This window comes from Falco naumanni, chromosome 9 (assembly GCF_017639655.2).
Source record: "Falco naumanni isolate bFalNau1 chromosome 9, bFalNau1.pat, whole genome shotgun sequence".
Classification (NCBI taxonomy): Eukaryota; Metazoa; Chordata; class Aves; order Falconiformes; family Falconidae; genus Falco; species Falco naumanni.
In genome coordinates this window covers 13,384,167-13,407,853 of record NC_054062.1, presented here as the reverse complement: position 1 = coordinate 13,407,853, position 23,687 = coordinate 13,384,167, and the positions used below count along the sequence as shown (strand labels likewise).

General features: G+C 52.8%; 1 protein-coding gene across 2 annotated transcripts in view; it reads right to left on the bottom strand.

Annotated features, from left to right (window-relative positions):
• Positions 1 to 16,733, bottom strand: part of PAX2 (paired box 2) — an 87,608-nt gene extending 70,875 nt beyond the window's left edge. For both annotated transcript variants that reach the window (XM_040606276.1, XM_040606277.1), the window contains exons 1-3: positions 16,566 to 16,733; positions 12,695 to 12,860; positions 11,442 to 11,639 (exon numbers count right to left, since the gene is read on the bottom strand). In XM_040606276.1, coding sequence (XP_040462210.1) covers positions 11,442 to 11,639; positions 12,695 to 12,860; positions 16,566 to 16,608 — 407 coding nt within the window. In that variant the 5' untranslated portion in view covers positions 16,609 to 16,733. The remainder of the gene's footprint in view (positions 1 to 11,441; positions 11,640 to 12,694; positions 12,861 to 16,565) is intronic.
• Between the last annotated feature and the right edge of the window lie 6,954 nt (positions 16,734 to 23,687).

Sequence of the window (23,687 nt, the reverse complement as noted above, 5' to 3'; positions counted from 1 at the left end):
TCTACGGTCACACGCCTCAGCAGACGCCACTTGCCCGCTGCGTTCTCCTCAGCATGTTGGTGGTCTGCCTGCCATAGCACCTTATGCCCAGGTCTGCCCAAAAGGACTGCTGACAAAGAAGTGAGCACTGCTAGGACCCCCCCGTGCATTTGTTCACAGCCACGGTTCATCAGTGCGTTCACATGGCTGCCTTGCCATGGGAAGCAGTCACACAGCATCCTGTGCAGAGCCCCATGAAACCAGATGGGCTTCCCAAGATGCGTATTACCACGCCTTTTCTTGCCCCTACGACTCCCTGCGTGTAACTGCAGGATTATGACGTTGTTTCCATGGCTAAGACTATTCTTAGTTCTCACGCAGACCAGTAATACCTACTGGCTATAAGTCTATACTCCCAGCTGGACATGTTGCCCTAGTGATATGCCCACGCTCCTCCTTGTACACATGTCATGGGGTATAGGGCATGTCTCACCCAAATATCCATTACAGAGAAGATTGTCTGGTGGAACAATAGAGACTCGGCGGTCTATCTGCACAAATGCACCCAGGTTTCCATGATCAGATTACCTCACCGTGCACAGAATGATCTAGGAGCACATTCAAATGGTGCAGAAGGTGCTTTCGTTTTGGAAAGGTGGTGCTCTGAGCAGTACAAAGGCCTCATTTACAGGGCAGGCACCTTCCTGTTGCAGTCTTCTAAAGACTGTTCCCTAGGATCGCTTTATCTCCTGCCTTTCACTGGGCCAGAGGCAATTCCTGAAATGGGCCATACTCCCTTCATTTCATGTCTCCCTGTGCCACCAGCCCTGACAGTTTCATCTGCTGGACACCAAGACCCATGGGGATGGGGGCGTCACCCATAGGCATGTATTTTTCATAAAACATTTGCAGGTCACAAAAATTCATGGAATCCTCAAAAGGGGGTTAGAATCACAGCAGTCATCTTTTTACAATCTACACATGCTGTCTCACGTGCAAGCACACAAACTCACCCATGCAGCTCCTCCCTGCTCTCCAGCTTGCGCACCTCACAGGAATACACAGCCAGATACACTTACTCTGTCCCCATCCTGGTTGCCTCCATACACACAGGCTCCCCACTCAGGCACACACGTAGCCTGAAATTGTTAAAGCCACATAAGGGAGTTGGATGCCGGTACTGGGTGACTCTGCATCTTGTTTGGCCCAGTGGCCAAGACTGCCTTCTCTCTGAAACTACAGCAGCTCTGGTTTTGACCCAATCCAAGTCACATCTGCCTTAGCCTTTCACTCCATCCTTATCTCTTGCCTTTTCCTCCACCAACCCCACCCAGCTGTGCTCTCCACCCGCTGTGGGAGCTTTGTGTTGTGGCTGTCTGTCTGCCAGAGACAGCACCACAAACATTGGCTCTTTAGAACTCTAAATTTACTGTTTGTTCCACAGGGAGAGGGAATTTGTGACATTGCACATTTTCCACTCTATTTCTGCTTGCACAGCCTTGGCCCATTTGTACATAGCATGTCCCAGAAATACCCTTCCCCTATGTGCTCAGTATGCAAACATGATGTCTTTTTCTTCAGAAATACTATTTCTTCCTTTCCTCTTCCTTTCTACACCTTCTGTCTTCCATATTGATTTTATAAATAAGTGTATATGTATTTTTGTGCATGTATAATTTATGTATAAATGTGTAATTTTTCAAGCTCGAAAGTCTAAATTTAGACAACCAAGAAAGGTCTTAAACGTAGGCGAATATTAACAGCAAGCACTATTACATAGCTACATGGTGCTGTGGTCTTCCTTTTTAAAGGTAGATGACCAAAAATTGTTCTTAAAAGAATTTTTAGAGAAACACGAGTATGTTGAAAGGCAACAGTCCCTTTAGGAAGTGCCCAAATGTTAGTGCCCAAAGACTCCATTACAATTTTAAAGTGAGAGCTTGAAAATGGACAGCCGAGTAACGACATTGCCCTGTATCTCAGCCCAGCTTGAAGAAAATGAGGACTAGTTCAAGAGTCAAAGGGCTGGTATATTAACCCTTCCTGACCAAAGAAATGGGTACTGTTATTGTTGCCAGAACCATCCAAACTACCCCGAAACTAGAGGGTATCCTGTCTGACAGATACGTGAGGGTTTCTTTTGTGACCCTGTCAATTGGTCACAGTCTCTGCTTTTCCTTTTGTAAATTAACGAACAGACATCAATCTGCCTTGAAAAATATGGATACCTCCCCTCTGAACTGCAATACAGTGATGGGCATTTTGGGCAGAGCTGATTGCTATTCTTGATGCAATTTGCCTCCCAACCAGAGATGGACATTTAACCCTGTGCCTTGGACCCTGCCGAGAGGGGAGCATACTTACCTTGGCAGAGGAGGAACTGTTCAAAATGGAGCTGAAGGAATAAAAACTAAATTGGCCCCCAAGAGAGGACAATTAATAGAGGCCAACTCCGGCATATCTGTGTGCGTATGCATGTGTGCCTGTGTTGGGGGAGTTGCTAGAAGCCTGGGGAACAATACACTCTGCAGATTTTAGAAACACTACAGGAACTGCAGAGCTAGGGAATGACAGCAGCAAGAAATGTCCTATTTCTGTGTTTCGTACAGGCAGAAATAAGCCTCCAGAATTTCCCTTCCTCATTTAACAGTAAGGTTTGGGTAAACGTTTCATACATAGTATTTTCTGGGAAGCATATCTGTGAACTCACAGTCCGTTAGCTCAGGCTTTAGGCACATCACTCTTCCTCCTCTCTGTCAAAACTAGTACACACATAAATCCCAAGCCAGACAGAGGACAAAGGAATATCCTTCCCCGACCACATCAAACTCCCGCATATGCTTCCTTTAGCCTACCAGCATTTTGTGTCCCTGACTGTGTGCCTGCCCAGAGATCCACGTTCCCTGCCGTATGCCAATATACTCATAGGTAGTATCCAACCAGCAGGTGCGTGTCACCAAAGGTACCTGCATCACACTCACAGTCCCCATATAAATGTCCTGTAAAAAAACAGTGTAACTCTGCGTTTTGCTTTGCCATAGCCACCTTTGAACACATCAGCGTTTCAAATTTGCCTTACATATATATATAAATGTACTCGCTGCTCTCCGCCTATCCTGTCACTTCTCCTCAGTATCTGTATGGACAGACATACTCTGTCTGTATGTCTCAAGCACTTCATGCATACATCCTGTCATTCCTCACACCCCAACCACAGCTATTCTTCTCCTATGGCTCCAGGATTGAACTATTGTTGTCCATTTCCCAGTGACAAGGGGTCTAGTTACAGGGTTATTGATTGGTTTTCATGCAGACAGATGGATCTGCCTTTGGTCTCCCCACCAAAATCCACCTCTGTATGGGTTGATTGTCACTGCTCCAGGGATAGGATTTCACCAGGAGACCACCCTCCATGCAAACATCCTTCACCCAGACCACGGATGGTAATAAATGGAGTCAGGCTGAGCCATAATAAAAGCAATTGAGTGGGTTACCTGTGCAGACATGAGATTTATACCTCCTCATATTTGATGTGATTGTTTTATTGAGTTCTCAGTGCAGTTAGGATGCCGTTTATTTATTTATTTATATGCCTACTTATCAGGGAAGAGGGGGAGGCAGTTGCAGCCTAGCTAGTGCTCAGCCTCCGTCTCATCAGCTGTGAGCCTGAAGAAGAGGGCTCTCCAGTTTTGCTCTGCCTTTTTACCTAGACTCAGGCTCAGTGGGTGAGCCGTGGCCAGATATCTTATTTCCTGTAACAAAGATGTTTGTTTCAGGATCCCTGAAACCTTGAGGACTGTCTGAATTACAAGCCTCGTCAAAGCTAAGGGGAGGGTGTAAAGACAGACGTGTGTATATACTGATTTTCTAAAAGAACCTCTCGAAAGAAATTCCTGTTTACACTGTGCCTGTTTTGGATGGTGGGCAGTGGGCTGTGATCTATGCACAGAGCCTCTTTATGCCATTGCAATAGAAACAGTAAGAACCGGCATTGCTTCTGACTCTGTCATCGCATGTGAGCGTTGAGAAATATTAGCAGGTGCAAATTGATTGGAAATGAATATTTGTAAGTGCACTCTGAGGAGTTTGGAAACCAAGTGATTAGATTTGTGATTTTCAGCTGGGTAGATAGCCATATAAGTGCTACAAAATCAGCTCTCAGTTACTGGCACTAGAGAAAATTGGAGGCTAGCACTGAATATCATACTGTCTAGTATTTCATCACAAGCCTAACGGTGTTTGTTGTGGGTTTTCCAGCTCCTCTAGTCAAGTGATAGCATGAGAATTTCAGTTCTCATTTAATAAAGTGTGCTTCCAGTGCTTGCAGGCACTTGTACAGGGGCCTGTTGGCTCTCCAAAGGTGTTTTTAAAGTTGTTTAATGGGAGTCAGATACCCAAATCCATTTAAAATATAGGGTAGAAAAGAGAAAACAAGTAAAACCATCCCCATGTTGTATTACACATACTCATGATTTTTATGCCAACTGCATGGTTTAGGCTGTGCATTTTTAAACAGTTGGGACTGGTAAATACGGCCATGCATGTATAGGCTCCAATAGATTAACTGGGATTACAGTGGAAAAGTCCTCATTCCCGTTAGCTCTCAGTTTAAAGAATGATTGTTTGGGAGAAAAACTCAAACCTTTCTAATCATCACCAGAGCCATCTACACACAGATGGGATTTCCTAAAGCCTTAGTTAGCTGCACGCATGTCAGGCCAATGACAAATGCTTTTGGAAGTCTCTACCTTTTCATTAAGTGGGATCCCTAAATATTTTGCTGATTGTAAGTAGAAAGCCTAAACTCCATTTGCATTTCAACATGCCTTAATTAAAGACCATGGAATCTAAGTGAATCTCAGCCTTATTCAAGAGTTTTGAAGTCATATCTTTTTATTCAGGTAGTATGGAAATCTTTTGTTTGAACAGGCTTTAGGATCAGAGACGGGTTTTCTGGGATATTTGATATACGGCTGAAAACACGACTTTGTTTTGTATGCAGCATGTCATCATATCATAAAGGGTCCAGCTGGCCTGCTAGAGCATTATCTATCTCTTTAGCCAACACAAGATTATTTGTTATTCTGTGTTTGCTTGTTATTAACGCTGTCTAGTTATATACATTCCAAGAAATCAGGAATTCCTATAGGATGCAATTCCACAACTTAATGGACCTCCCTATCAGGCGATACCTTCTGCTACCATTTAAATGTCTCCTTTCTTGTTTGCCTCCCTTCGTTCCTGGCTATACTGCTTTGTTTAAATGTGAATAATTCCTTTTCTGTTGGAGGGACTGTGCCCTTCAGATCACTGTATTGTTCTCACCACTTCGTCATTGCTTGGCCAAGCTACTTATATTTTCTCCTCTTTTCTCCCAAAGTCAAATGAGTTTTTTCACATAATAGTGATTCTGGTAAATGAGGTTTAGCTCCATAGGACTCACTCACCCAGCACTGAAATGCAGCTACCTCTATGGCAGAATGTAGCAATCTTTCACTAGATGCAAAAACTTGAAAAAACTTCCAAGAAAAAATCAGTCTTTCTGTACATCTATACAAAAAGGAAGGGCGGGGATTTTTAGGTGATAAAGGGACGGATGTGGTTCTGAACTTCAAGATTCACAAAACAGGGAGCTGAAAACTTCCCAGGCACAATCAGTTTTACTTGCTAAACCACCTCTGTTGAGCTAATATCTCCGCAATATGAAAATTAGAAAAAATGCGGCTAGCTTATTGTGGTTCCCACCATACAACATTCCAGTGGCCAGATATGAGGAATAAGACAAAGAGAAATGCTATGAGCATTCATTTACTCTTTCAGCTGCAGTAACATTGTCTGTAACCTCTGCTTTATGAGCCTGTCCTTTATTTGCAATGATAAAAAGAAGATAATACCAGGTTTGTGTCTGATGGAAAAGAATCTGAATTTAAAGGAGTATATTCCCTGTAATGAAGCCCTGTGTGACCCAATCGCTTCCTTTGCTCAGCTGAAAGCAGTTGGCCGTAAGAAGTCTTCTGCCTTGAGGGCATGCCCTGATGCAGGAAATCCCATGGAAACCTGAGGCTCGGCATCCACCAAGGCAGAGGATGCCTGCTAGGATCCCGAGCTCCTTCTGTGCACCCTAAGAAGCGCCAGCTTATGAGAGCTGGTGAGCTCTGTCAGGTACTGCCAGGCAAGCTTCCTTCACCCCTGCCTTGCGCCAACACACTGCCAGTCGGAGGCTAATCCCATCTACATGGCCAGTCTAATCCTTGCCCTCTCTATTGAGAAAACTGACTTGTGGCTACTACATACTGGTGGTGGTGGGAGGTTTGTGTGACACACACACACACACCTGCTGGTTAAAACTGCAATTTCTCCCGTGTTCACTGCAGGCCATGCAGTGGTTGCTGCTTTTGGTCACTATGAACAAACTGCCACTAGAGATACTCTGTCCTCTTCCAGCATCTCCCTAGACTTATTACCTGTCCTCCAAGGATTCCAGATTTGTTTGGTGGGAAAGGCAGGGAGAGATCCACCAATGACTTTGTCCAGGGTGTCCTTTGGGGAAATTCTCAAGCGAGGCCGGCGAGAGTGACTCAGAAAGCTCAGCTTGCATAACATTGATTTCTTCCGCATATGACACAGCCCCTGCCCTAATACACCTGCCTTTTGCCAGACTCGGTTGTTTGTCTTGAGATGTTACGTTTACCTCAATCAAGATTCTGTTCAATTCTGTCTCCCTTGCGTGGGCTAAAGCCTCAGCTGGTGTAAAACAACCTAGCTTCAGTTTTGAACCTTTTCTCATTACGCGTGTAACTCCATGGGCATTTTCAGTGAAGGGTCACAATGAGTTTTAGAAAGGTAGCTAAATACTGTTATTTTCATTTTACAGATGGCAAAGCAGCCTCATAAGGAGTCCGTGTGACCTGCCCCAGATCAACTGGGAAGTTAATGGAAGAACTGGTAAGAGAAATCTGATCTCCTAATATGCCATTCTTTGGTCTAAACTACAGGCCTGCCCACAGCCACTGAAATTGGCCACATGCTCAATAATATTTCAGTGTACACATGTATTTCACTGGTCATTATAACCTGAATCAATGTCTGTGTCTTTCCATATGTGTTTTTAAAAAGCACATCATTATTGGAAACTTTAACTAGGAATTATTAGCCAATTGTTGTATAATGAAACAAGAGACATCTCCCCAAACCAAACACTTAACACTGGGAATTAACATCTACCCAATACCTAAGAGACAACTGAAAAAACATCTAATGGCTTGACTGAGATAATATGTCTGCTAAACTCTGTTCTCTGCCATGGGGTATTAGTTAGGTCTGCTCTCAGGAGCTCAGGGTCCAAAGCATATCCAGAAGGCTGACGGAACTCTGTAATGCTTCGGATTCAGCATTCCCTGGCTAAGGGCTAAGGGGGAGTCCCTAATCCTGAACCCAGCTGCAGGAGAGCTGGGAGAGAGGAACAGATTGTGGGGGGAGTTGTTTTGCTTTGCCTTTCTGGACCTGTAAGGAATTCCTGTAAGGAATTCACTAATTTAACAGAAGCAGAAAATAACGCTTAAACTACGGTGCCCATTGCATCACTTGCTGCATCACTGTGAACGTGTGTCCGTGATGTGCTCCATCCTGTTCCTACTGAAGTACACTGTGTAATTCAGATTCTAGGGTGATCATTATCTCATGAAACCTGTGTTCTGAGGCTAACTGTACATGCCGCAAAACAAAGGAAAATTTCTCATTAATATCTGCCTCCAAGTTCACACTTAGGAGACCGCCACAAGGCTTACAGCAGTGCCTAAGTCTGGTCAAAATATTCTAACCCAAAGTGACCAAAGGTAACTCGTTTGTCATCATATGATAGATGGAAAAGTTCAGGCTGGCAGGGTGCTCAAGAAGCAAGGTGCTCGAGTGATTTGAAGTAAGCATTAATTGCTTACCAAAGAATTAAGAGTTTCTTAATCACTTGCCTGCTTCTCAGTTACGTGCGCTGTGTCTAAGTGTGTGTGTTTACATCTATGCATGTATATATATATATATATATATGTTTGTGTGTATGTGTGTGTGTATCTACACATACACAATAGGTTTATACCGTATAGTACCTAATGTGTGAAGCAGAAACAGGAAAGCTCCCACGGCAGAGATAACTGCTCTGTCTTGATCCTGTCAGTTCTGGTGTGCTTGCTTATTAACTAGTATACACTCTAGACTTTTTTGCCATAATTAAAGGAAAATTACTGCATAGCAGAAGACTTTAATATTTTTCCTGAATCTTGACAGGGTAGTTAAGTCATGATTTTCACCCGAGTTTGTATCTGCATGAGTTTGGTATGAACGAGTTTCTGATAAATCTCAACACACGTCGCCCCAAATGCGTCCTGATACTCTCAGTGCAATACTGAAAGATCAGTGCAACATAGGCACGGAGAATTCAGGTATCACGGAAAACAGATTTTTTAAATGTTTAAGGGAGACTTTTAAAATTGAACTGAAACTGCATTGCTTTGTAGTCTCTCACCCAAAAGCCTTTGTTAATGTTAGACTAATCCCCAGAAAGAAAGGAAAGACAATGTAATTAATACATTTTCAGAAAAATCTTGTAATAACCAAAAGTAATTTTTTTCCATGTACAAGGAGATCTCTGTTTTTAAGTGCACTACTCACAGCCTATCCAGGGACCTAGGTAACTTCTGTTTCAGTAAATGCCTCACATACAGTCTCAAGATACTAAAGCGCTCATGGATGTAGCTCTAACAGTTCTGGACACTGAGCCAATGCAGATTTTGCTTTGGAAAAAAACACACTTTTCAAAAATAAGGTGGCAGGTATTTCTAGAAGGTTAACTTTTAATATTGTCATCTATCTGAAGGTGCTCAGAGACTCGGAGTGTTAGATTCATTCTGATTTGTGATTGTACCACAGGTAAGGGATGTGCTGTTACAAAGGATTGACCCGATTCTACACATGTATTTTGGCAATGGGAGAAAGGAAAATGTGTCTTTAAATTGTGAACTTCGTCCCATCTTTACATTTTGTGAGTTTTGTGAGCTGGAGTCACAAAAGTCACTGGAGTGATGAAGCTTAAGCTACTCTCCATGGCACCAGGATTGGGCCCTTACATACTATTTCCCATTCAGCTGCAGTTTTTCCCAGTTCACTCTCCTGTTCTTGCCTAGCACAGACCTGCAAATTTTATGTCCTGTGGTGTGATGGGCTCGCCTCCTCACAGGTGTGGGTTTTAGGGAGCTTCATACAACAGCGAACAATGGGAAGTCAGGCCTGAACATTTAAAAGGAATGGGGAAAGACTGAACTGTGTGAAACCAAAATGCTCTTGTACCTTGCTGACTAGACATCAAATGCCATCTCAGTATGAATCAAACATGGTGGGTCACAGCTGAGCCTTTTTAGTATAATAATACTTAGAGGCTACAAAGCACTTGTCCTTCTCAAAGCATTTTATAAGCGCAATCTAACTGACATCTGTTCCCACTGCCTTCTGAGAAGGATCACTTTCCATTTCCATGGTGGGGAAACTGAGGTGCAAAACACCCAAAGCCTTGCCGCAAACTGGTGGCAAAGATGGGAACAAAACCTGGCGCTCTGCCTTTTGCCTGGGACATCGCACCCCAACACCAGGCGGCAGGTCCAGCAGGAGGGGCTGAGGCCTCAGTGGCATTTGGACGCTGACATCCCCTGAGCTAACCGGGGCGTACAAGTGTGTCGGGTCCGTCTAGGCTATTCCTCCAAGAGCCTGCAGCCGTTCCTCTGGACTTCTGTACCACCAGCTTAATTCCTCCCAGGGATAGCCGGCTGTCCTTCCACAGCTGCCTTTGTAAGGTGTCTGAATGTCAAACTGTTATTATTTCAATACCTGACTGAGAGAGTAACAGAGACCTGGAGGTTTTTTAGGAGGGTGTATAATTAGCCGATCAGTATTATGTTACCCTGTTCATAACTTAATAACCATTTTAATACAGATGGCACACACAGGGATAATTTCCTAGGGTAGCCTAGCAGTATATTACAGAGACAGTGTGTCTGAGGGAATCTTTCTTAGCCAAGGTACATTCCACTAGCTAATTCTACCTGCTGTTTTCAAGATGATTTGGGATAATTCCATATCATTTGCAAAATATTAAAACCCATTTATATAGGATGCCAGATTTAGAAATACACAGTCTGAGTTATTAGACATATTTTGATAAATCTGCCATGAAAAGCGCAAGACAAAAAATACCGCCGCATTTTCCTTGCTATTTATTTTTTGCTTCCCTCGCTATAAATACACCAGGTTTAAAAAAAAAATCTAGCTAAACTTGTTATATATCAAAAGGGCCAATATACTGACTTGTGTGGTTTTATCTGCGCAGACACTACGAAATCCTGCATGCATATTTACATATATGCTACGTGTGTTTATTTGAGCGGGAAGTACTGTATATTTGGGATTGCATGCAAAATGTCATGTGTGCTTACTCCGCCGGCAAGGTGTTTGGTGGCTGTGTGTGTAACCTCTGCCAACACCCCTGTGTCACTCTCTAGAGGTTGTGTGTCTGTGGGCATAGGCACAGGATCTGTACGTACATTACACTAAAACAGCGAACTACTTTTACCGCATGCAAAGACTGCTGCGCGCTGCCGGGTGCGGGGTGCGGAGCGCGGGGTGTGCCGCGCTCAGATCGCGGCCGTGTGAGCGGGCTGAGCGCCTCGCAGGCAGCACTCGATCACATCTATCACCGGCCTTTTTCTCCTGCATCGATCCTTTTTCCTTGCCTGTCACACAGTTATTTTTGTCACCTCAAACCCGAGACCTCAGTCCCTCCGCCGACAAGAGTCGCGCCCTAGCAGCTGGGGGAGGAGATGGGGGGATCCTTCGCTACTACGGAATCGATCCCAGCCGGCGGCCAGGGCAGGGATCAGCCCGAGCGGGGGTCGCAGGGCGCAGCGCTCCCCGGCCGGGGAAGGGGCCGCCCCGCAAGTGGGGCCGTTCCTTCGGGCTAGCGGTGAGGAGGGGACCGGGGGGCGAGGGGAGCCTCCCCCGGCGCGGCGCGACGCGGCGCGGGGCTGCGGGCACGGGGGCGGCTCGGCGGCTCGGAGCCCTGACGCCTCGGCAAGGCCGGCGGCCGCGTACCCCCGGGCAGGGGGTGCTGGGGGGGGCCGGGGACAGCCCGGCCCCGCCGCCCGCCACCCCGCCGGCCTGAGCAGCCTACAGCCTCCGCCGCAGCGCGCCCGCCCCGGGCCGGGCGGCAGCGCAGGCTGCAGCCCCGCGGCGAGCAGCGTCCAGCCCCGGGGCAGCCCCGCGGGGCGGGCCGGGCCGGGGTCCCGCTGCGGGCGGGGGGCAGGAGCAGGCTGGGTCTGACCTGACCCAGGGAGGACTGGGCCGGCCGCGCCGTTCGGAGGGGACTGTGGGGCCATAAAGAGGCGACGGGGACGCGAGCGGGGCTGCGGGGTTGCGCTTACCTGTTTATGGAGGAGACGCTGGGGACCGTGTCGTTGTCGCAGATGCCCTCGGCCAGTAGCCTGTCCCGGATCTCCCAGGCGAACATTGTCGGGTTTTGTCTCTTGTACTCGGCGATTTTATCCACTACTTTGGGGGTCGCCACTTTGGGTTTGGAGCCGCCGATCACGCCGGGCTTGATGCTCCCCGTCTCGTAATACCTGCACAAAGGACGGTCAGTGACCTGCCGTGCTCGGAACGGCCCCGCCGCCCCCGAGTGCCCGGCTGCCCCCCGGAGCGGCCCCCGGCCCCGGCCCGCCAGTGCGCGGTGCCGGTGCGCGGCGGCTCGAGTGCCGCATGGCGCGGCCTCCCGGGGCTGGGGGCTCCCTTCTCCTCCTTCTCTCCAGGGCTCACTGCCGCTCTCCTCCCCCCCCCCCCCCCGCCTTATTTTATTTTTTTCCCTCTTTTTGTGTGTGTGAGGTGCCGGGGGCGCTGGGCTCGCCGCTGCCTCCCCGCTCCCCGCCTGACACGCACACGCTCGTTCCAGGCCCGGGCATCAGGAAACAAAACGGCAGCCCCCGCCGCGGTGCGGCCAGCCGCAGGCGAAGCCCCCCGACTGCGGGGCCGGGCCGGGGACACCGGCAGTGCGGGCTCGCAGCACCCGGCGGGCTCCCGGGCGCCGGTGGGGGCGGGGGCGCCGTTTGACCCCCTCGGGCGCTCGGAAGCGGGTGCCCGTGCGGGGCAGCCCCCGCCGCCGGTGCCGCAGCTCTGACCCGGGCACGGCCGCACGCAGGGGCGCCGGGCCGGCCCCCGCCTTGCCTCCGGGGGTCTTTCACATCCCGTTTGGCGGCCATCGGTTACCGTGGGTATTTATTTATTTATTTGCGCCGTTGTTTGTTTATTTACCCGTGTATTTGCTAAGGCCGCTCACGGACTGTTGTGAGTTGGGGATCTTTTTGTTGTTGGGTAGGTTTTTGTCGTTCTTTCGTTTTTTCTCCCTCCACCTCCTCACCCCCACCCCAGTCCCTTCTCTCTCCCGCCCTCCCCGCGGAAATTGTCTTCGCAGGAGTTTCCAGACCCCGCCGGGGCGGGGGTAGGCGGGAGGGGCATCTCGGTGCGGCCAGGGGAGGGGGCCCTGCTCAGCCGCGGGGCCTGGGCTTCTCCGGGGAGGCGACGGGGAGAGCCCGCAAGGGCGAGAGGTCACACCGGAGCGGGGGGGGGGGGACACGCATCGTTGCCGTCCCAGGGGAGGAAAAGGAGCTGCCTCTTTCCTTACCTGCCCAGGATCTTGCTGACACAACCGTGGCTGACCCGCAGCTGCCGGGAAATGTCACAGGGTCGCACCCCCTGGTGAGCCAGCTCCACTATCCTTTGTCTCACCACGTCAGGTAGGGGCCTGCCGTTCACAAACACCCCCCCGAGCTGGTTCACACCCCCGTGCCCTGCTGGGGAAAGAGAAATAAAAAAAACACAACAACCCACGCACACCAGAAACACACCGTTAGTCGTGGATTCTTTGCCACTCGCACTGCAAAATCTCCAGTCACTACAGATGGATGGAGGTGAAGGCAGGGGGTGGAGAGGGGGGAGCAAGAAGTGAGGGAGAGAGAGAAGAAGAGGAAAAGGGAGAAAAAGGGAAAGGAGGAGGAAAGAACGGGGAGAATACGAGAAAGAGAATGAGAGAGAAAAGATAAAGAGCGAAAGAAGAAAAAGAGCGAGAGAGAAAGAAGGAGGAGAAAGGAAGAAAAAAAGAAAAAGAAAAAGAAAGAAAAGAAAGAAAGAAAGATAAAGGAGGAAAGCAGGGAAGGAAGGAGAAGGCAGCGTGGATTTCCCGGGCCGGAGACTGGCCGGGGACTCTCCCCCCCGCACGCCGCCTCCCCTCCCGGGCCCGGGCCACCCCCCTCCCGCCGTGCCCGCCCGGGACGCCGGAGCGGCAGCTCGGCGGGGCCATTGTGCGGGGCACGGCGGCAGCGCCCGCTCCGCTCCCGGGGCTCGGGGGCGATGCGCTCCCCAACTCCGGGGCTCAGCTGCTCAGCGGCGCCGGGCAGACCCTGCCGCTGTCCCCTTCTCTCTGCTCCTGGGCTTTTCCTCTCGCCTTTCATTTTCTTTCCACGATTTTCTATCACATTGTCAATTACAGTTCCTGGCGAACCCCGCCCTCCCTTACCCCGCGGCGTGTCCCCCTGCAACGCGTCCTCTCCCGTTATTTTCGGATGCGAGTGGAAGGGATTCAGAGAGAAAAAGAGGAAGGGAAAGAAATGTAGGGAGAAGGAAGGAGAGAGAAAGAAAATATTTTTTGTCCCGCGGCCAGTGTTCGTTAACAGACAGACCCTCTCTGTCCTCAGCTTTCGATCTTTGAAGGAAAAATCCTCCAGTTACAAAAAATTAATCTAACCGACTCGCACGTTCCGGTGTTTTTTTTTCCCCCACACAAGTCTAATTCAGGGAGAACTCAAAATGCTCCGTTTTCCTCTGGTCCCCCCCCCCCCCCCCCCCCCCCCCCCCGCCTTTCCGGGCAAAAAAACCGCTCTCTCTCAAATAGGACTGCTAGAGTCGCTTTTTCCCGATCTGTCTTTCCCCATTTCGAGAAATAACTTGTGGGGGAAATAACTCTGCACCTGCTAAGCATGGGCAGGAGGAAGGGAGTGACGGGAATAAAGGGAAGCACGGCGGCGGAGGGCGGCTGCCCGGGCCGGGCCGGGCCGAGCAGCGCTGCCGGCTCCGCGGGCGCTACCTGCGCGTCCCTGTCCGCGGCGCCCAGCTGATATAGCTGTGCAGCGCGCACTGCATTAAAGCTTTCCTTTCACACAACCCTAACCTTCTGTATCTTCCTCGCCAGGAGATCTTAGTTCGTTTTGCGGTTTGCTGAAAAATGATCTGTTTGTATTTTCGCTGAGGTTTTTTTTCTCCCCTGCTTCTGACACTGACTTATTGGCTCTGAACTTAGTGGAAACTCTCATTGCCCTGCGATCGATCCAAGCCCTTTCGCACAAATAGAGTTTTTTCTATCTCCCCCACCCCTTCAGTAACACCTCCACATACCCCCTCCCAGCCGCCTCGGCCAGGGCGCCGGCTGGCTTCCCCGTCCCTTCCCCGATGAGCAGGGGTTATTTGTTGCATTCTTTTGTTAGTCTTTCTTAAAACATACTTGGGGTTTCAGAGTGGAAAGGGGTGGGTGGGTTGTGGGGGGTGTATTTATCTTCCTCCACTAAAACCCGCGGGTATGTGTTGCTCTGCGTTTTCTTCAATTGTTCAGAACCCCTTCTGCACATGTTGCCTCTAAAGTTACAAGACAGCAATTTCTTCGGCAACTCCATGATAAATAATTCAAAGCACCTTTTATCACTCGCATTACAAAGTATTAAAAGGCAACAGATGCAAAAAAGATTAAAAATTAATAATTCAAATTCTTGCAGCCCGGATATTTTTCACACAAGTTTGTTTTGCTCTGCCCCGTGGTTTCCTCGGTTATTTCTATCAGAGCAGTAAAGATATTTACGTGTATTTATCCGTGTGTAAGTGCCGCCGTCTGCACACACACCAGCCGGTGCCGCGTTCGTACAGCCCGTGCTCTGCTCTCTGTGTGGCAGGAGCCCGCGCTCGTATGTATTTTAATTGCTGACTAATATGGAGGTCTGTAGCTCTAGAAATGCACTTTAGGGAACAAATCAATTGTTTTTATTTATTTTTCATAATCGAGAGCCAGAATTGTTCACGAATCTCACTGGAGTTTTTAAAAAACCAGCGGCAGTGAAACGCCTCTTTCGGCTGCCTACATGTTCCGGATCGCACCGGAGGCGGAATGACTGCCATCGCGTCTGCACGCTGGAAACCAAAAATAATGTCTAATGCACAGACCATTTGCTGTTAAAGGTCTTCGAAAATGAAACGCTACATTTTAAGCAATGTTTCCTGGAAATCACTGGTTTGGAAACAGGAAGACAGTTACCTACATCCACGTTTGGGGATCTGATCGTGGGTTTATATTTCTGCGCCTCCCTTCTCACGGCAAAATCGGAATTTTTCAAACTTCAAGCATTTCCATTTTGCATCTTTTAGGTTTGTTTTTATGCAGGGGTCAGGGCGTGTCCTCAAAAAGTTTCGGTGTCAAAAGTTACAAATTGCTCTTAATTATTCATTTCCTGACTCAAGATGCTCTCAGTCTCGGCTTTCTATTCGGTTTTGGTTTTGGGTTTTGGTTGTTGTAGGGGTTTTTCCCTTCCTCTTTAATTTAAATCTCGGAATTATTTTCCTTCCGTGCGGTGAAATTAAAATTCCTGAAAATGCCTTGTTACAGTCCCTGGTAAAGGGGTCTTCTCGCTTTCCTTCGCTCCCCTATTATAGAAAGGTTCTTTAAAGTGAAAATACATCACGAATACGCTTTCCTCTGTGCCAGGAATACATTTAAAATGCGCACCGGGCACCTGGTAAATAAACCAGGAGGGACCGTGGCTTCTCGGGAGCCTCCGAAGCCGCCACATCTCCCGGCCACACAATTGTCCTGTTTCCCCGCAACCCAGCCTTTCACCAAGCCCGGCCGAGGCGCGGAGCCGCCGACCAGCCCGCCGTGGATTTAAACCGGCGTCTCCCCTCTGCCACTGAAACCCGGAGTCAGCGCGAACAGCCTCGGACCGCGGGGCAAACGGGGGCTCGGAGCCACGGCGGGGGTCGGGGGACCCCCGCCCGGCGGGGCGGGGGGTGCAAGTCCAGCCCGGGGCTGACGCGAGTCGGAATGAACTCGCGTTGTCTGAGGGGCGATGGGGAAAGTGCCTTTGCGGAGGAGAGGTCTGGTTCGGGGGGTGTGTGTGTGTTTTCTTTCGCACACACACGGCACGCAGCGCAGGCACGGTCGCACACAGCCCCCTGCTCCCCGGGCTGGGGATCCTGGCCCCCGCCTCGCCCCTGGCACGGAGCTCCGTTCCCCCCGGCCCCGGGGCTGCCCGGGACCCTGGCTCTGCCGCTGCGGCCGGCCGTGCCCGTCCTGCCTGCTGAGCGGCTCTGAGCCCGGGCTTGGCTGCGGGAGGAGAGGCTGGCGGGGAAGGGATGGACCCGGAGGAGGATCAGGCGAGGAAGAATGGTTGGGGAAGGAGGAATGGAGGGATGAGAAGGAGGGAGAGCAGCAGAAGGAGCCGGGCTCCAGTACTCACGGTGCATTGCTGAGAAGGGGTCTGCCTTGCAGTGCATATCCATGGGGAGGCAAAGGAAGGGGAAGAAATCGGCTGAAGCCGCCGTGTCGCCTCTAAAACTCAACTTCAAGACTTAGGGGAGAAAAAAAAAAAAACAACACCAAAAAAAAAAAAACAAAACCCAAACCAAACAAAAAAATAAAACACAGAAGGAGAGGATAGGAGGGGAGCGGCGGGCTGCGCTGGCCCCCCTGCCTGGCGGAGCGGGGCGCGAAGTACTTTCCGTGGGGCGGGAGGGCTGCGCCGGCTCTGGGGGGGCCGGAGCGGTGGGGCCGGCGGAGTCAGCAGAGTCCGTGGGAGCGAGGGGCTGGCGGCGCCGGGGGGCAGGTGGGTGTCATGGCTGGGAGGGCTCAGAGCATCCCCGGCGGCGGGGAGGGGGTGCCGGAGCAAGGTGCGGCCGGCGGCCAGGCGGCAGAAGGCGCAGGAGGACGCGGCTCTCCCTCCTCCTCCTCCTCCTCCTCCTCCTCCTCCTCCTCCCGCGGTCCGGGGCTAGTTCATTTAAGTTCAAAGCGGAGTAGCAATCCCCGGGTAAGCGGCGAGCGGCGGGCGGGCGCGCCCCCTCCTCTCGGCCGGGCCGAGGATCCGGCGCCCGGCGGACTTTGGCCCGAGGTGGGAAGTGCTTGCGAGCAGCCGGGGCCGGAGACTGGAGCCTCCGCTCCCGGTGTGTGTCTCTCTAAAAGCCGCAGCGCCCTCAGCCCCCCGCCCGCCTCCCCGGAGATGGATGACTTGTCAGACAAAGGCAATAGATTCCGACACTCTCTGATTCGCCAGCGCGCCGAGCCGAGCGCGGCCAGGAGAGGAGAGGCGAGGGGAGAGGGGAGAGGGGAGAGGAGAGGAGAGAGGAGAGAGGAGAGAGGAGAGAGGAGAGGAGAGAAGAGAGGAGAGAGGAGAGAGGAGAGGAGAGGAGAGGAGAGGAGAGGAGAGGAGAGGAGAGGAGAGGAGAGGAGAGGAGAGGAGAGGAGAGGAGAGGAGAGGAGAGGAGAGGAGAGGGGAGAGAGGAGAGAGGAGAGAGGAGAGAGGAGAGAAGGAGAGGAGAGAAGAGGAGAGGAGAGGAGAGGAGTGGAGACGAGACGAGACGAGAGGAGACGAGAGGAGAGGAGAGCAGGGCCGGCGGCGCTGGGCGCGGGGGGGGGCCGCCGCCTTCGGGAGCGCCGACGGCGGGGGAGACCCGGCCGCGCGCTCCGGAGCGCCCCGGGCCACGCGTGTGCGGGGCGGCACGGCACGGCCCGCGGCGGGGACGGGAGCCCCGCTTTGTTGTCACTTGCGGCTCTGGATCCCAACTCCCTGAGCGGGCGCGCACACGGCCCGGCGGTTCATCTCCCCGCACACGCCCCGCTCTGTTACCGAGGTCTATTAGTGGGGGTGAAACGGGGCGGGGGGTGGTCGGTGCACGCCAAGGGCTCCGCGGGGTGCGGCGGGGAGCGGGAGGCGGACGGGGAGAGACAGGGAGAAGGGAGGTGGGGAGCAAAGAGGAAGGAAAAAGGAGAGGGGCGAGAGAGATCAGGAGGGGAAGGCATAAAGAAGAAAAATAAAGAAATAGAAGCCAGAGAGCCCGAGAGGAGGCAAGAGAGAACGAAAGAAGGGCAGGGCGGGCTCCTGGCACCCCTCTGAGCCGCACCCGGGCCCCTTGCAGCCACTGCGAAGTTTCCCCTCGCGCGCGTTTGGGGAAATAACAGCAAATTCAACTTTCCCCATCCCCGCCGCTTTTTCTCTTTTTCTTTTTTTTTTTTTTATAATGCTAGAGTGGAATTTTAAAATTGTTTCACAGGTAAGTCTGCGGCTAAAATAGACATGGCTTTGACCTGGCAGAGCAACAGAGAGCGAAGGAGAAACACCTTCTGAGGGTGATAACCAGGGGTAGAAAGACAAGGCACGAATTGCGAGCTCAATTTTGGTTTTCAGGCGGCGAGTTCATCATCACCTGAAACGTACTTTCTCCTGCTCCTCTTTTCCTCCGTCATCCTGCCCCATCCCTCTGCTGATCTGTCACGAAACAGCCCCTTTTGTTTTCTAACTGGTTTAAGTAAAGAATCTGTGAGAGATCTTTATGAAATATTTTCTACTGTCTCATAAATCATTTTGGCACTTCAGCTGATGCTTTATCTTTCTTTCCCCCCGCTCCCCTCTCTCGTTCCCTTGCGTGCAAAAAGGGATGGTTTGGGGAAAAATAATAATAATTTTCTTTTTTGACACCGCCGAGGGTTGAGCGCCAAGTGAGGAGCGCTGCGCCCCGGCCCCGCGCTGCGCAGAGGCACGGCGGGCACGGCCCCGGCAGCGCCCTCCCAGCAGCGCCTCCGCGCTCGCGCGGGCCGGGCCCCCCGCCCGGCCGGGCCCCCTGCGCCGCGCCCGAGGGTCCCGCCCCGCGCCAAGTTCGTGAGCGGCCGCTGCGCTGCGCCGGCAGGCCCCGCTCCAGGGTCGCCCCCCCCTCGGCGGCCCGGCCCCGCCGGCCGCAGCTCGCCCACCCGCGTCCGCCGCTCACCCGCCGCCCGCTTTATCAGCCGCTCGCACCCCGCGCCGGGCTGCTGAGCCCACGGCGGGGGCCGCCCACCCGCGGCGGGGCCGGCCGGGCGCAGGTGCGGGGCAGCGGCGCTCCCCGCCGCGGCCCCTAGATGGCGCCCTCCGGTCGGCTTGGCGGCGGGGCCGGGCCGGCGGCGGGGCCGCCGCGACCCCCGGGCGCTACCGCGACCCCCGGCCCTGCCGCCGCCCTTAGCCCCTGCCGCCCCCCGCGCTGCCCGCGGCGGCCAACGGCCCTCCCGTAACCCCGCTCCGCCCGGCAGGCACAGTCCCCTCGTCTGCCGGCAGTTGCCCCTCCCTTTCTCCCCGGGCAGCCCCGGGCGCCCCGTCGAGCCGGGCCGCGGCCCGAGGCGGGGGGGGGCAGGGGCAGCGGGGCGCGCCCCGCGGGTGGTACCTGGCCTGCCCGCCCCCCTGTCCAGCTCCCCGATCGGTCACCCCCCTCCTGTGCCCTCAGGAGCGCTGGCGTGTCCGCCTCGCCTCCCGCGGGGACTCTGCGGGCCCTTGTAACTGTTGATTGTATGGCGAGCAGCTAACAGCCCGGGGGGGGCGGGGGGCGAGCCCCGAATCTCCCCCCAGGAAAGTGTTTTGCCGTAGTTTTCTCCCTCCCTGGTGCTGTTTCCCCATCTCAGTGAGGAGAACGGCAGGAGTGAGGGACGCGAGAAACACGCCGTGAGCCCTCTGCGAGTCTTGAGTCCCGCGGTGCGGAGGAACCTGTGGAAACGGGGGAGCCCCTGCCTGGTAGAACGGGACCGTTTTCTTAGGAAAGGAAGGCAAGGAGGAAGGGAAGGGGGAAAAGAAAGGGGGAAAGGAAAAGGAAAGGGGAAAGGAAGGGAAAGGAAGGGAAAAGAAGAAGGAAAAAGCTCCTCACTTGCTGTCCCCTACCCTCACCACGCATACCACAGTATCACCTGGTACCCCATCCCGCACCAGACTTCCTGGAAGAATTGCTTTGTCAACATTTAAATCCACCGAACAATTTCTGTCTGCCCAAAGTAAAAATACCGGCCTGTCCCCATGGCCCCGGCACGGCTCTGTTCCCTGCGGGACCGGGTGAGGCCGAGACCGTGGGCTTCTTCCTGCTCCCGCGGCTCCACGTGCATCTCCCCAGCCTATTCCCACTTCACCCGCCCTGGGTGCATTTTTTCCTCATCCCGCTTCAACTGAACCTTTCCATCTCTCCTCTTTTTCTTTTTTCTTTTCTTTTTTCTTTTCTTTTTTCTTTTCTTTTCTTTTCTTTTTTTTTTTTTTCTTTTTTTTCTTTTCTTTTCTTTTCTTTTCTTTTCTTTTCTTTTCTTTTCTTTTCTTTTCTTTTCTTTTCTTTTTTCTTTTCTTTTCGTTTCGTTTCTTTTCGTTTTGTTTCTTTTCTTTTCTGTTCTCTTTTCATATCTTCGTTTTTTCTCTTCTCTTTTCATCTCTTTTCCTTTCTCTTTTTTTTTTTTTTTTGTTTTCTCTTCTCTTTTTCTCCCCCCTTTTATTTCTTTTACTCTTTCTCAAAGAGGATCTAAGGATCTCCCCTTCTTCGCAAACCCAGACACCCCCCTCCCTCCCAGCTAGAAACATTTACACTTCAAAAGAGACGGCTGCCTTTCTGCGGAACTTTCAAGAAAAATAAACTTTTTGGGGGAGTTGCTGCGATAGCTATCTTTCGATCTGCTTCGTTAGCCGGCTTTCTCCAGCTGATCCAGCCGAAATCTTCTCCACTGATCCTGTTCCCACCCCCGGCCCCAATACACATACCCGGAGGGCCCTGTCAGCTCCCTCCAAGGCCTTTGCGGTTGCCCCGTGCTCCTTGGCTTGGCCAACCTGCCGTGCTGGCCGAGTCCCTGGGATGCGGGTGGAACAAGTGTTGTTCCTGGCATTTTCCTCACCGCCGGCTGCTGGCCCTGGGAAGGGCGTTCAGGCCGGGAACAATGCGGGAGGTGACGGGAGCCCCTGGGAGAAGCCAGGCCTGCAGCAAAGCCCTCTTGTCTGCCATCGTCATCCTCTCTGGGGCCAGGGCTTGTGCCCAGCTTGGCTCCCAGTTTTCTACAGGTTTTCTGTCACTGGTTATGCTGGAAACCAGCTAAACGCGACCTTAGCTAGTGGGATGGCATGCTGAGGATGCAGAAGTTTTGTGTTGACCTTGCATCGAGGTGCCATGAGCCCCTTGGCCCCACGCACCGCCTGTCTTCCTCCCCGTGTGAGCACCAGGTAAGCATCTACAGCCATAGTGCTGGTGCTTCGGAGGTGGTTTAGCCAGGCCCTTGATGCTGCCCAACACCACATTACCATATTTACAAATTTGCAGGAGAAATGTGCACTGACCTTCTGTATGTATTTTCCTGACCTGCAACAACTAAGTTAACCTCATGCGAGAAAGTTGGGGGCAAAATCCCTGGCTGCGAAAAGATTTAAAAAAAAGGAGGGGGGGGGGGCAGGGCTGTGGACATTTAAAGGAAGGAGTTGGCATGTGTGTGAGTGTGAGAAGGGTCTTCAAGGAAGGGAGTGCTTTGATAAAACCTTCCCAGGCAACTTTTGGGGTGCTTTGTCTAAGGACAGAGTGATTTCTGGCCTGAGCAGACATCCTGCTGCCACTCCCCAGCCAGCACCCAGGGGAAGGGGCTGTCTGGACCAGGGATCACTCCTTCGCTATGAGGGGTGCTGGGGTCTGATCTTCCCGGGAGAGAGGGCCATGGGGCAGGGACGAGGTGCCAGGCAGCGGTGTGGAGATGTAGGAGCAAGATCAAAGCTGCCTGAGAGGTTTTCCCCGGGCCGGGCAGGGCGAGGGGAGTGGAGCAGGACCCTGCCGGCTGCCCCCCCAGCCGCTCTGCCCAGGAGACCCAAGATTGCTCTCTGTGGCTGAGTTTAACAAATAAGCACGAAGTTAGATTTTAAACGAACAATTAATAAAAAAGAGAGAGCAAAAAGAATAAAAGATGCCCATCGTTCCCCTCCCCCTGTGTCTCTGAGCCCCTCTCCCCCTCTCCCTCTCTCTCCCCCTCTCAGCACCTCTGGTCACGTTGGAGGATGAGTTTTTGGAGAGCTTCTGGTACAATATGGAGCACCACGGGCTGCAATTTCACACTCCACAGCACATTCCCCCTAAAGCTACTTTCTTTTTTTCCCATCTAAGACCCCCTCATGTCTCCCCCTCTCCCTTTCTCTCACTCCTTTGTGAGCCATGGGTGGGTTGCATGTCTGGGGGGGCGCCGGGGCCGCGCGGAGGCCGGCGGACGGGCCCTGCCGGCGGGCGGGTGCGTGTGTGCGCGGGGGGCCGCGCTCCCCCTGCCCTGCCTGCTGCTGGCTTTTCCCTGCTCTGCATTTGTTTGCCCTGAATGGTAATAGCCCACGTGTGCTGCTCTTTATTCAGTCACCAACACTTTAACCTCTCCTCTTTACAAGAGAGCGTTTGCCACAAAAACGAGACAAGCCGGAGACCTTTTGCAGCCTCATTGGGGGTGGGGGTGGGGGGGTGGGGGGTGGGGAGAAAGAAGGAGTTGGGGGGAAAAGCCAACAATGTGAAGAGACACTTCTGCAACAAAGCCAGCTCTCAGCGCACGGGGCCGGCCGGAGCTGGGGCGAGTCGCCAAGCCTCCCGGGCACAGACACATGGGGCCGGGGCCGGCCTGGGCGCAGCCCGCCGTCCCAGCCTCGCCCTCCCCAGGCGGGTAGGCAGGGAGAGGACTCCTGGCTCCCGGCTCCCGACTCCCGGCGCCGGGCCTGGGCCTCGCTCCGGCCCCGGGCTGGGGCAGCTCTCGCCGCCACGGGGGCCCGGCCCCGGCTCGGCCGCCCGCTCGCCACGAAGCCGCCGCCGCGGAGCGCTGCCTTTGTCTGTGCCCCGGCCCTGCTACCCCTCTGCCTGCCCACAGCGGGGCTGGGGGCGAGCGTGGGGGGGCCGTGCTGCGCCTGGCCCAAAGGAGCTGGCCCAGATCTGAACCCTCCCGGCCCTCTGGTGATGGGAGGCTGCGGCGCTGGCGAGGCCCAGCTGCCTCTTCCCTTTGCCCTGGGCTACCACCGGGGAGGAGGCGTGGGAGCCCCCCTCTGCCTGCCGCCTCCTCCCTCCGCGCTGGAGATGTCTTTTTTTTGTCCTCCTCTAATTTCTCCATAAAACTCCCGATGAGTGAATTAGACGCTTATTAAAGTCTCCTTTTAATCAGCAGTAGTGGGAGACCCTCCCTCCCTCCCTCTCTCTGCCCGTCCAAGGTTAGTTTGCCTCCGGGCCATTTGCAAATGTTAGGATTTACAGTTATCACACGCAAAAACATTTATATAACCCCTAACTATAATACACCCATAAAAACGGGGAGGGAGCGAAAACTGCTGCGGATCAGCGAAAAACCCTATGGCTTGCCCATTAAAGTCCCCGGAAAGGGTAATTCCAGAAGTCAGAGGGGCCAAAGTGTGGTAATGACTGCCTGGGATTCCCATCGCCAAATCGATGGCACAAAGGGACCCGCGGGGAGCGGGGCGGCCGCTGCGCTCCGCGTCCTGTGCGGGGCCGAGGGAAGTTGGGCGCAGGCTTCTCCACACATGCATTAGAAAGTGATAGATATGCCTCCAGACTTTATTTCTCCTTTCCCTCTTTCTCTC